We start from the raw sequence: 14,273 nt of genomic DNA on the forward strand, positions 1-14,273 counted from the left end.
TGGGGTATATTTATCAAGCTGTCTGAAAGCCAGAATATTCCCTTTAAAATATTAATGAGCAGTTATAAAATGAAAGCTGAGCTGCGATTGGTTGCCATGGGCAACTAGAACTATTCTGACTTTCAGACAGCTTGATAAATCTGCCCATTGTATCAGAGTGAGCTGTGTGTTGTGAGATAGGAGAGGGCATGGTTGAACAGCGGGAGGTTCTAGAGCTTGTAGCTGAGGCATGTGTATGATGAGAGAGAGGAAGTTGATGGTTTGAATCTTAGGGTGGTGTCACACGTTAGCGTTTTGATTCCATTTTGTAACGGAATTAAAACGCATTGGGGCAGCCGCTTGCATATATATGTGTTTGTATGCAAACACGCAATCGGCATTCAGCGCCCGGTGTCTTGTATTGTGTAAATGCGAGACACCGACTGCTGATTGCCAATCGATCAGCCGGAATCAAAACACTAACGTGTGACCATGGCCGGCGCTAAGGGTAGGCAAAGTGGACAATTGCCTAGGGCCCCCGAAAGGGGAGAATCTCTTCTTTCAACTGAATCTTGAATTTTGTTTCTAGGTGCCAGGGATCCAGAGATATTCAGGTTTAAAGTGAAAATATCAGGTGCCATTTTTATATATAGAAATCACTCCAGATGGCAGTTTAACAGTTAATATCTCCGTTTTCCTGACACTTAGAAATTTGCATTCATATAAAAGAGGAGACTCTCCTCTTTCATAGGAAAGAAGAAGTGATGTTCTATGTGTCACAGAGCCAGAGATACAGCCCCCTGAAATGTCCCTCCTCCAGTTTCTTAGCCGTCAGGCTACAGGGAGAATTTGCTGCACACAGGAGCTGCTGCACCTCACAGGTAATGGAAATATTCACTTTATATGTTACATTTTGAGAAGGGATAATATTAAATAATATTCATGTTTTTAACCCTTCTCTTTGCTGAACTATCTAAGAACACATGTTCTCTCTTATTGCCTTTTATTTCATGATAGGTTTTTTTTGGCGAAAATTGACTGACCATTGAGAAAGGCTTCGGATGAGGCTGAAAAGTAGCAATTTGGGAATAAAAACCACTTGATCTATTTCCACTATTTTGGAGTGCCGCCTATTTTTCATGTTTTCTACTACTGAGGGATGTAGCAGGCCCTGTAGTGCGTGCACCCAATAATCTTTTCCTTTTTTCTTTCTGCAGTGCCCCAGGAAGTTCTTTTTTTCTTATTATATATACAATCTACTTTATAGTTCTGCATCTAAAAATCTCTATCATCTTTCATATTTATCTTAATCTTAATCTTATCTTAATAATTATAATTAATAATTCTTTATTTATATAGCGCACACAGATTAAGCAGCACTGCACAAAGCTGCCAGATCAGTTCCTGTCCCCATGGGGCTCACAATCTATTCAACCTACCAGTAATTTTTTTGCAGTGTGGGAGGAAACCGGAGGACCCAGAGGAAACCCACACAAAAACAGAGAGAACATACAAACTCTTTGCAGATACAAAGGCTGTAGTGCTTACCACTGAGCCACTGTGCTGCCCATCAATCTCCCTATTATCTATCTCCTATAAAATTCTCCCATATTACCCCATATTATCCCATATCTCCCAAATTCTTCCATAGTTTGCTTTACCATACTAAAGGGAGCCTTTTGCTGACTGTGACTGGTCATAAAATTGTTTTATTTTGGGCCCCACTTTTAGTTTTGCCCAGGGCCCCACTTTGTCTAGAATCAGCCCTGCGTGTGACACCACCCTTAGGGTGGTGGCACTCGTGGCGTTTTGAACCCGGTTTTAAGTAGTCTGTTAAAAAAGGCACGCGTCTTTGAAAACACATGTGTTTTTTAGAAACGCATCCATTTTTGACCGTTTTCCCTATCATCTAAATTTAAAACTGACAAAAATGGATGCATTCTTGAAACACATGCGTCTTTTAACGGACTGAAAACGCACACGTTTTGAACATGTTATTAGGCCATTTTATGCAGTTGTTAAAAAACGCATGTGTTTTTGACCGCCCCCCCCCCCCCCCAGTTCATGATCAGACCAGCCAATAGCATCAATTTTACCTACAGCATAAGTACCAATCACAATGTCTCAATTTTCAAGAGGTGGATATTGGGAGACTAATACTTGGACAAGAACAGGGCCCCAGTACCTCTGGATTAGATGTAATCTAAAAAAAGGTTTTGCCAGGACAGCATTTTTCCGGTGAATTCCGTTTCTTCTAAAGGAAGCACTCAAAAAAGAGTCTGTTCCAAAAGGGGGGAAGGGGGGAGGTGTTTGTTAGGATGGACACTATATACTACTAAGAGACCTGCAACACTATTTTAGTTGGTCCCCTGGTATATTCCACCTCCTTATACGCAACACATTCACAATTTATGTCCAACCTTTGTTCTGATTTCATTTTGGTAAAAGGGATTATTGTAAAGACTGTTAGGTCAAATTGATCACTATACCCCTCGATTACTTCATTGCAGGATGTAGTTTGCAGTCTAGGGATACTTGTTGGTTTTATGTTTTTTATTTATGTTTTGTATTTCCCCTCCAAGCCTCTGGATTTGTTAGCAGATCCTTTGTAATTCTCCAAGTTCTTTATTATTCTTTATTTATATTTCAAGTGCTTTATCATTCCGGAGCCCTGCTGTATTTTCTGTCTGGTGTTTAGGATCACATGTAGTGTCTTTATCGCATCAGGAAACATGGCTTCCTAATCAGGAAGACGGCATTTCACAGTGGCAAAAACTGGGAGTCACATAATGGTCAACACATAACGGGTGCCACATAACGGGCACTGAACTTTCCAGAAATAATTGCAATTTCCATCTTGGACTCCATTGCACATCAGATTTGGAAACCGCCTGTATGTTCAAAATGCTCATTTCACCACGTGTATTACACTACACCACATATTACACCTTGCTAAATTCTCCAAAGGGTGTGCATTCAAAAATTAGGCCCACTTTTTGGGTTCCCCTGTTTTATACCACTAGGGCTCTCCAAATGTATCCTGACACATGAAGGATTTCTGTCAAATTTGGCTTCTAAAAGACAAACATCCCCCTTCCCTTCTACTGTGCACTCTACAGTGTGCTTCTACACTTGGGAGAAATAGTTTTACACATTTTTCGGGGTTATTTAATCTTTTATTCCTTGTGGCTTAAGAAAATTAGGGATAAAAGTGACCTTTATAGGAAAATTTTAAATTTTTAGGGCCTAATTGGATCATTCACCTGTAGGGGCAAATACATATATTACACATTGCACAAGGGGTGTGCATTCAAAAATTATCACCTTTTTCCTTTTTAGGGCCTACACAAATCAAACACCTTTATGGGCAAATACACATATTACATCTTGCTAAATTCTCCAAGGGGTGTACTTTCCTAAATGGTATCACTTGTTCGGATTCTCCTCTGTTTTGTACCACTAGGGTTCTCCAAATGTATGTAAAGGATGTGTGTCAAATTTGGTTTCTAAAACACCAACTCTTTCCCTTCTGAGCTTCACTGGGTACCCATACAACATTTTATTTGCACGTGTGGGGCAATTTTATACTTGGGAGAAATAGTAGTACACACTTTTGGGGGTTGTTTCATCTTTAATCCCTTATAGCTTACAAAAATTAGGGCTAAAATTGACTTTTTGGGGAAAATGTTAATTTTTTTTCCTTTTAGGGGCTTATTGATTCAAACACATGTAGGGCAAAATACACATATTACACATTGTTAAATTCTCCAAGGGGTGTACTTTCCAAAATGGTGTCTCTTGTTGGGGTTCCCCTCTGTTTTGATGTCACTAGGGCTCTGTAAATGCATCCTGACATTTTCAGCCATATTTGTCCTCCAAAAACAAAATAACGCTCTTTCCCTTCCAAGTGCCCCCCTGTGCCCGTACAGCAGGGTACAGTGACAATATTGGCATTAAGGAAGAATTGCACTAAACATTGTAAAATGCATTTTCCTTTTTAACACATTGTGAAGGTGCAAATTTTAGTGTTCAATGAATCTATTGTAAGATAAAATTACATTTCTGTAATTTCACTTTCATTTATTTTTCACCCTCATGAAACGCTCATAGGGTTAACAAACTTCCCAAAGGTTGTTTTGAATATTTTGAGGGGTGCAGTTTCTAAAATGTGTCATTTGTGGGGTTTTTCTGTCATGTAGGCCTTTATAAAGTCACTTCTAACTAAATTGGCCCTCCAAGAGTAGGTTTTAATGATTTTCGTGAAAATCTGAAAAAAATCACACCTAAAGTTATAAGCCTCCTAACATCCTAAAAAATGAAGGGATGTTTCAAAAATGATGCCAAGTTAAAGACATATGGGAAATGTTAGTTATCAATTTATTTTGGTGATATGACTAACTTTCTAAAAAGTGGAAAAGAATTAATTAGCTAGTCACCGGTAATTCTATTTCCATTAGTCCACCTTGACGGCCCACCTGGAGGATGCCCCTTAACCTCTGTAGGGACAGGAAGAAGAGAGGTTAAATTCCCCTCTCCGCATCCTCCCGCCAGTGACTTCAAAATAACCACACTGACGAAGATGCAACAATGATTTATTAATATGTTCTGATCACATACAAGCTTATCATTGTGAATACAACATAACTTTAAGATAAAGAAACAAATCAAGGGAGGGAATATATAGGCCGTCATGGTGGACTAATAGAAATAGAATAACCGGTGAGTAACTATTTCATTCTTTCCACTTCGTCCCCCATGACGGCCCACCTGGAGACTTACAATACACCTTCCTCCCAAAGGACAGATCCTTCGAGGAGGGCAAGTCAAGCCTATAGTGTTTTGAGAAAGTAGAGGAGTCAGTCCAAGTTGCCACCTTGCAAATTTGCTCTAAGGAGGCCCCTCTTTTCTCTGCCCAGGAGGTGGATACAGCTCTTGTGGAATGTGCTCTTATCCCTGATGGTACTGGATTTCCTTGAATTTTGTAACATGAAGACATCGCCATCCTTAGCCATCTAGCGATGGTTGCCTTGGACGCCTTCCTCCCCTTATTTTTCCCCTGAAATTGGACAAAAAGGTTAGAATCGATACGCCAGGATTCAGTTACTTCCAAGTATTTAACAACAGAGCGTCTTAGGTCTAGAGTGTGCCATTCACGTTCTCTCTCGGAAGACGGATTTTCGCAGAAAGAAGGTAGTATGATTTCCTGACTTCTGTGGAATTCTGAGACCACCTTTGGGATGAAATTTGGATACAGCATGAGAATAATTCTATCATCAAGAACTTTCATATAGGGTTCTTTAATAGAAATTGCCTGAGGTTCACCCAGTCTCCTTTCTGAGGTGATTGCTATCAGGAATACTGTTTTTAGCGTTAGGTTCTTTACACTAGCAAGGGAAATGGGTTCAAATGGTTCTTTAACTAAAGCATTTAGGAGCAAAGAGAGATGCCATGAAAACGTCCTTTTGAGGACCTGGGGTTTTAGTCTAGAGGCTGCTAGAATAAACCTTTTCACCCACCTGTGTTCGATGAGGCGTTGATCGAAGAAGGCGCTTAGGGCTGAGACCTGAACTTTTAAAGTACTTGTGGAAAGTCCCAACTCCAGACCCTTTTGAAGAAAGTCAAGAACCTGCAAAATATTTGGATTAGATTGACATGGTGGTTTATCTGAACAAAAGGAAGAAAATTTTTTCCAAATTTTGTGATAGATGGCAAAAATGACAGGTTTTCTACTTGCCTTCAAGGTGTTTACAACAGCAGAGGAGAGCCCTTGAGACTTCAGATAGTCCGATTCAGGTTCCATGCCGATAACTGGAGCCTTCCTGGATTTGGATGGAAGATTGGACCCTGTACCAGGAGATCTTCCAATACTGGTAGGATAACTGAATCTTGAGTAGTCATTCTCTTCAGTATTGGGTACCAGCTCTTTTTCGGCCAGTTTGGACACACAAATATGGTCTCCGTCTTTTCTAGGTATGTTTTCTCCAAGACTCTGGCGATCAGGGGAATAGGGGGGAAGGCGTAGGCGAGAGTGGTGTTCCAAGAGTGGGAGAACGCATCTAGATGATTGCTGGTTTCTCCTTTTTCCACGGAAAAAAAGTGTTGACACTTGGTGTTTTCACTTGTTGCAAATAAGTATATTTGAGCTTTCCCCCAAAGAGAGGTCAGGTTCTGGAATATCTCTTCTTTTAGACACCACTCGTTGGGAAGTATCTTTCTTCGGTTGAGGAAATCTGCCTTTTTGTTCTCTATTCCCTTTAGATGGGTAGCTGAGATTGATAAAACGTGGTCCTCTGCCCACGAAAATGTTTGCTGTGTTAGAGACATCAGTAGTGGAGACCTGGTTCCCCCCTGTCTCTTCAGGTAGGACACTGTCGTGGTGTTGTCTGACAGTATCAACAGGTGATGTTGAGCCAGTTTGTGCTGAGTACCTCCCAGACTGCTTTCAGCTCCCGGTAGTTGGATGATCTTCTGGAGATCTCCTCCGTCCAAGAACCTTGCGTCAGTTTTTAGGGAAGCACTGCTCCCAAGCCGCTCTTGCTTGCGTCTGTTTGTATAGGGATATACGGACTGATCTTTCAGAAAATTCCCCTGTCTAGGTTTGCGTCTGACAGCCACCACTTGAGATCTTCCTTGACTGTAGAGGGGACCATCACTTTCTTGTTCAGTCCCTCTGAATTCCTGTTCCAGGATTTTAGAACCCATCTCTGAAGGACTCGAGTATGAGCTTGACACCAGGCCACTGAGGAGATGCAAGCTGTTAAGAGTCCTAGGACCTTCATGGCATCCCTGATGGAGATAAGAGACTTCCTTCTGAATCTTCTTATCTCTTCCTTAAAGTGAGTCCTTTTTTCCTGTGGAAGGAACGACATTTGTAGACATGAGTTTAAATTTCCACCTAGGAATTTTTTCACTGTGGCTGGTGATAAATCTGATTTTTGGTAATTTACAATCCAGCCCAGTCTTTCTAAAGTTCCTATTGTAATATCCCTTGAGGAAATTAGGATTTGTTTGTCCCGTCCAATAACCAGCAGGTCGTCTAGCTATGGTACAATCAATATATCCTGCTGTCTTAGAAACACCACCACCTCTATCATCACCTTGGTGAAGGTTCTGGGGGCCGAGGATATGCCAAAGGGGAGTGCACAAAACTGGAAATGTAACGTGGAACCCCCTGGGGATAGGACAGAGAATCTTAGGAACTTTTGAGATGAAGGGTGAATGGGGACGTGATAATACGTGTCCTTTAGGTCTATAGTGCACATTAAAGCATTTTGGTGGATAATGTGGGTGGCAGATCTTACCGACTCCATCCTGAACTTCTTGTAGACGATGAAGTCACATCAGGTTGATTATTAGCCTGTTCGATCCGTTTGGCTAAAACCCTTGTTTTTCTTGTTCCCGTGGAACCTGGGTAATTACTCCAGAAGACAATAAAGAGGATCTTTCTTGCCAGATAAGACTGTGAGACATTTTTCACTTATGGGGAGAAGGTGACAGGTATTTTGTAGGAGGAAGTTTCATGAAATCTATCTTGTATCCCTGAAGAAGTATGTCTAGAACCCAGGGGTTTGAGGTAATTTTTAACCATTCCTCTCTGAAATTCAACAATCTTCCTCCTACTATGACATCATTGCTTCTTGTTTCTACTTGGATCAGATGACGCTGAGAAAAGAAACCCTTTACCTTTTCCACCTTTCGGGTAGCTCCAGCGACCCCTTTTTCCTTTGTCTTTATATTCATCCCTTTGGCTTTTAAAGTCCCGAAAGGGCTGCTTCCTGGGTGCTGGCTTGTTTTCCGGAAAGCCCTTCTTCTTGTCTGATGCCCTTTCCAGAATGGTATCAAGTTCCGGGCCGAAGACAAACTCTCCTGAAAAGGGAAGGCCACATAACTTTGTTTTTGAACGGATATCCCCATTCCACTGCTTCAACCATAGCGCCCATCTTGATGCGTTCGTCAGAGCCCCCTCTTTGGACGAGAAACGGACACCCTCAGCTGCAGCGTCTGCTAAGAAAGCCGTTGCTGATTTTAGTAGAGGAAAATTTTCTAAGAAGGTCGTTCTAGGAGTTCCCTCCTTGATATGGGATTCTAGCTCGTTCAGCCAGTACAGAAGATTCCTTGCAACTGAAGTAGCTGTTAGATTAGATTTTAAACTCCACGTGGATGTCTCCCAGGCTTTTCTTAACAGAGAATCGGATTTTCTGTCCATGAGGTTTCTAAGCTGTGCTGCGTCCTCAAAGGGAAGGTCTGTTTTCCTTACTATCTTAGTAACCTGCACGTCCACCTTGGGGCAGGAATCCCATAGTTTTTGATATGAGTATTCTTTTTTCAGGTTCCTTCCACTCTTCAGACACTAGCTCTCTAAGAGTGTCGTTTAAAGGGAACACCCTCTGACGCTTCGCTTTTAATCCCCCAAGTAACTCATCTTCTTTGGATTTGGGTACGACAACATCTTTGATTTCCAAGGTTTGTCTGATGGCCTTCAACAGGTTATCTAATTCATCTATCTGAATTAAATGTCTTGATTCAACAGTATTAACAAAATCCTGAGGGTTTAAGGAGTCTTCTGTCTCTACTACAGAACAAGAAGGTGTCTACGAATCACTTCCCGCCTCGGATGGTGATGTTTCGCGTTCTAGTCTGGGCCTTTTACAGGGGGAGCCCTAGACGTAGTTGCTGCTATAGATGAGACCACTTTCTCTTCTATGAAACCTTTAAGCTCGTCCAGAAAAGATGTTTTCTCCTCTCTCATAAAGTTGTCAATACAAACTTTACAGATTGTTTTTTTTATACGAATCTGGCATAGAATGATTACACATTTTTTGGTTCTGGTTTTGTGTGATTTCTCGGGTCTTTCAGGCCTGTTAGCCTTATCCCCTTTCTCCTCTTTTGCCTTTAACCCTAGACCCCAGGTCTTTGTCCTAAAAGGCAAATACAGGAGACTAATAACCCACTAGCATTGAATACACAATGGCAAGATATCTCCTGCAAATCAACCCCACTTACAGAGAGTGCAGGAAAATCGGGTTAACTTCGTCAGTCATGATAGACAATAGAAGATTTTGCCACAAATACTGGAGCCGTCGTCACAGAGTAACTAGACCTCAGATCATAGTGATCTGCCTGCTTAAATACCTTAACGGGGCTCAGAAGTGGCTGTGGTCCGCGTCTTCCGGCTCCCAGTGATGCTTTGCGCGCCACTACCGGTCGCGGCAGGAAGTCGTCATCGGACCTCGGGCTGCCGGGAAATGTAGTTCCCTTCAGGAGGGATGCAAGGAGGACCCAGGATCGACCGAGAGCCGGGGCCGCCGGGATTTCGCCGTGGACGGCTTCACCCGTGAGTATGCTTCGCCCCCCCTGGAGGAGAGAGGGCACCTCTCTATGACCTGCCTCGGTAGGGACAGGAAGAACACTGGTGGGAGGATGCGGGGAGGGGAATTTAACCTCTCTTCTTCCTGTCCCTACAGAGGTCAAGGGGCATCCTCCAGGTGGGCCGTCATGGGGGACAATGTGGAAATTTAGAAAACAGGTTTTTTCACCAAAATTTCAGTTTATTTCATAAATTCTAAACATATTGTGTAAATTTCTCAACCGACATGAAGTACAATGTGTCACAAAAATCAATCTCAAAATCAACTGGATATGTTAAAGCGTTCCAAAGTTATGACCACTTAAAGTGACACATCAGATTTTTAAAAAAGGGCCGTGTCAGGAAGGTGCAACATGGCCAAGTCGTTAAGGGGTTAACGTACTGAAAACGGGTCCCAAAAGGGTGATAGCACACGTGGTATTTTGAACCTTGAGCTCAGAGACTGCTGGCACACAGTCACTGAAAGAGACTGCCAGCCACACAGACTGTCAGAGACAATCTGAGAAAGTATATAGATACATATAAAATATTTTGTTAACCCATTCTATTTTGTTGTAGCCAAGAGCAATGCCAGGAGCTACAGCTAGTTGTAAATATTTATTGGAATATACTCAAAAAAGCATTAAAAAAATGCATTTCATGAAACTATACAGGTCAGACCACACTTCCCAGGCAGTGAGACACATAATTAGATAGATATTAGAAAGATTATACCAAAAAAGAAAAAATACACACCGCACATCAGGTTACAAAGCACATGAATCTTTGTTTTTGGTAGCGATACACATTAGAACCTCTCTAAAAACAGATTGGTCTTTCAGTGATCTCTTTGGGGAGCTGCAGCATCACCTGGTTTCCGGATCTGACTAGGACCAGAGTGAAGAAGTGGAAACCACATGGCTTTGTTAAATCCCTATCACCAATGGCAATACATGGCAGACATTGGGGGGTGGGGGGGAATGTATCTTTATATTGACTTATTTTTTCGGGTGTAAGCTAGGGTCTTGAGAAGTTCACCAGTGGGTGTCTGTTTTAGTGTTACTTTGCACATGGATCTTTGCAAGACATAGGTTTTTTTGACCTGCAACTTTTTGCAGAGTAAATTAGATGGAATCACAATGGCAAATATAGAAAGATAACTAGCACTGTTAAAGTATGCCAACTTCAAAGAGGCAAAAGAAAAATGAATCATGTGTCCTACTTCTGTATGTGCTGATGGACATTTTCAAAGCAAAAAAGAGGTGAGGGCTAACCAAAACTTGATTCATCCTGCAGTTGATAGGCACTCCTGGTCTGTGTTTTATAGTGTACAGGGGAACATTTGCTGTGTTTGCGCTCTAGGACATAAAAAACTATTTGCATTACGTTCCTCAAATGTCATCAAGGCACCATTTGACGGTCTCATGAGTTGGCCCCTTAAACTCTTTGGGCGGATGTGGCCCTTTGTGTAACTAAGTTAAATTGCTCTACATATGATTGGATAAGCCCCATTACTTTTCTACCAGCTTACGATATCATGCTGTGTTATTGCAGAGAATAGAGGAAAACTTCTACAGAGTCATAAGGCATTGTTATCAGGCATACAGAAAGTCACTGAGGTGGAAATCTGCCATTTCAATACTTGTGCACTAAAATATATATAGAGAGACAAAATCTTTTACTAATAGGGGTGCATTAAAGTCCTACCCATTTTGCATGGAAGACTATAAAACATATCAGCTTTCTCAGTTGCTGAATTCCCTCTGCTTCCTAACATCTCCTCCCTTCTTCCCTTTGCCACAATCAATGGTGGATCCTGATTGGTACATTTTGGGCGTCTACCTGCACGCCTGATGTGCCCATGGCTGTCCTATCCCCTCATCTAGTGAAGACTCTGCCTGCCGCTGCTGTCTCAGAGCAGCTGCAGGTAGATCTATCTGAAGGTGTAAAGAGCAGGAAGAGGCAGAGCCTACAGCAGCAGGGAGGAGTCACCATGTATAATGGTTACATATTCACCAACCAGGAGATTTTCAGGGCCCATTGTCCTTGTGTAACACTCACTTTTTTTTTTAAACTGATTTTATTTTAGAAACTTGCTTATGACATACATGTGTACATTGAACATATCGTACCTCATTTTACAAGCAGAGAAGTACAGAACTTGAATTTCAACATGTACAGTTGTAGCATTCTGAATAAAGACATTGCTTTTTATTATTACAAATCTCGCCTCCTTCTTGTCTGCCTGATAGACCTTGTTATGCCATATAATGAATGAGTAATAAAAAGAAAACAAAAAGGCCACGGCTGTGACCCGAACAATAACACAATCTTTCAGTTTCATCTGCATACTAACTGCTGTGAAACAACAAAACCAAAAGAAAAAAACTTGTCAGCCTTCTCCTATAGGTCGGTTCTCCTCCCTATCCAACTACACCCACCCTCCCCAACCAAACCCTCAGGGTTTAATCGGCTAGCCGGTCTAGCCGGGGATAACTTCCACCTTATAAAGACACACCACTTTGTCTGCTTTGCTGTATCTCTTCACCTATTGGAGGTGCTATCTCTCAGTTCTTGTCTAAGTCTACGCGCCGAGTAATTAGTATCTCTTGAGTTGCACCAAAGTCCCCATACCTGATCAAGCTTATTGGGGCGTTTGCGATGTTTGTACACCAGTTTTTCATAGGGTAGAATCTGGTTAATTTGTGATTTCCACATGCTCAAGTTTGGGGTATTGGGGTCATACCACCGCAGGGCAATGCACTTTCTGGCCATAAATAGAGCTTCCCTTAGGAATATGATTTGGTAAAGAGACCAATCTTCTTCAGAAAGTAGGACTAAAAGGCATCCCTCAGGTGACTTGGGGACCGGGATGTGTATTAGTGTGGATAAGAAATTGGTAATGTTATTCCAGAACTCCTGTATGGGAGGGCAAACCCAGCTCATATGCCAGAAATCCGCCCCTAGCTCCCCACATCGGGGACAGGCTGTCGTGGGTACTCGGCCCATTCTTGCCATACGCACTGGTGTTAAGTAAGGTAACACTCACTTTTAGGCTTTCCTCTCCCACATCGAGCAGTTAGATGAAGGTCTCTGTATATCAGTATAATCAGAGTAGAGGGGAAAGAGATCTATGCAGTGTAAATGGAAAAGGAAAGGGGCCAGAGCAGGTTCACGAGTGTGATACATTTGGAAGATTATTTGACCAGTGCTAGGGAGAATCCCACAGCCAAACTAAATTCACACTTAAAAATGATGATTTATGAATACATAACAGAAGCTCAGTGCACCTTATTTTGTTACAGCAACCTGACACCGTGTGTAGATTTTTGCTAGCACAAAAGGTGTCCATTGCCTTTAATAACCAAAATTAAATTGGCATACATTATATGGTAAATATGGTAAACAAAAGTCATTAAAAAAGTGACATTATTAAAAAAAAAAATCTTTATTTTGGTTTGGTCAGTACAGGCAAGGTAATATTGGAGTCACAGGATCATATGCATAAACAAGGTACAACTGTCTGAAAAACTGAACTGCACTGTGTTAAACATTCAGCCATCTAGAGGAGGAATAATATATACAGTTGCTTTGCAAAAGGCGAAAATAAAACTGAGTTGAATACAAACTACCAGAGAACTTTTTTGCAATAAACTATGATACTGGGCATACTTGGGTATTCTTCTCCACTTCGTACTATGAAAAGATGGTGATGAGACTGCAGAAATCCCGCTTCACAGCAAAGGTTTAAGATATTAGAAGTTGTACAGACTTTAATGTGAAGAATTTACAAAGTTACTTTTCAAACTTAATTTTATATTACATAAAAATAACTGTCTACATAAATGTCAATTTTGTTCACAAGTGTCAATGTAATTAACTGTTAAAATGACCAAATTGCCAATGCGATTACATTAACAATGAAAAACAAAACTCAGAAAGGCAAAATTATGACAAAATATACACTATTCTTTGACAATATGAACTGTGAAATTAAATGACTTCCATTTATAGAAAACAAAAATAAACACAATTTCCTTTCTCTTACAAAACAGATCCCTGTACATTTGCATCAGAGTCCAAGCCGTTTTGGATGTGACGGGAGCTCACAGTTCTGTTACCTTTCGTATTCCTTGGTTTCTCCTCCTGAGAGTCGTGATTGGAGTCTGTATCATTAGAATGGTGAGTGAGAGAGTTCTCACTTCCAGTCGGTGAGTCTACACTCTCATAACCAGTACTAAGCTGATTTAAGTAACTTGATGCCCCTCTACCAGTTCTCTCCTCTGAGTGGTTGGACAGTTTCCCCTCATTCATAGGAGACCCAGGAAAGTCGTTTTCTGGACTACTACCCTCCCTATAAAGCGCTGCAGAGTTGTGACTTCTCTGATGGGAAGAGCCACCATTGCTTGGTCCATTTGATACCCGATTGCAGTCTTTGCTCGCCAGCTCTACCTCTTCTTTGGCCTCTGTTGTCCTGTTAGCAGAAACTTGAGACTGCTGTTGCTGGAGCTGAGAAAGTTGTTGGCGCGATTCTTTTAGTTGTTGTTGAAGAACCAAGATAGTACTTTGCATGCCTTCTACTTCCTCATCTAGTTGAATGATGAAGTCATTTAGCTCTGTTAAAAAAATTCAAAAAACAGATGGTTTTTAAAGCGAACAGGATTTAGGGAAAAAAAAACAAAAAAACCCAAAAGACAAAGAAGTGTATGGAAAATTTGGAAAACACAATAACACGCTAGAAGTTTAACGTTAACTGTTCACACAACATTGGAAAATGTATTATATTTTTTCTTTATTTTTTTTTTACCTAATGGTAATTTGTAAGCAAAGAGACAAATAGGTAGAATAGAAAAAAATACTAGTATATTCAGCAGGAGCAGGCCCAATATCATTGGCAGGGCACATTCTTCTTCCATTTAGAATCCATTCATTTAAGTAGAATCCACAA

The 14,273-nt window shown here is 41.2% G+C and overlaps 1 protein-coding gene across 1 annotated transcript in view; it reads right to left on the reverse strand.

Moving 5' to 3' along the window:
• Positions 1-12,752: 12,752 nt before the first annotated feature.
• WTAP (WT1 associated protein) overlaps positions 12,753-14,273 on the reverse strand; it is a 45,183-nt gene continuing 43,662 nt past the window's right edge. The window contains exon 8 of the mRNA XM_072141231.1: positions 12,753-13,941. Within this exon, the coding sequence (XP_071997332.1) occupies positions 13,370-13,941 (572 nt within the window). The 3' untranslated portion in view covers positions 12,753-13,369. The remainder of the gene's footprint in view (positions 13,942-14,273) is intronic.

This window comes from Engystomops pustulosus, chromosome 3 (genome assembly GCF_040894005.1).
Source record: "Engystomops pustulosus chromosome 3, aEngPut4.maternal, whole genome shotgun sequence".
NCBI classification, from domain to species: Eukaryota; Metazoa; Chordata; class Amphibia; order Anura; family Leptodactylidae; genus Engystomops; species Engystomops pustulosus.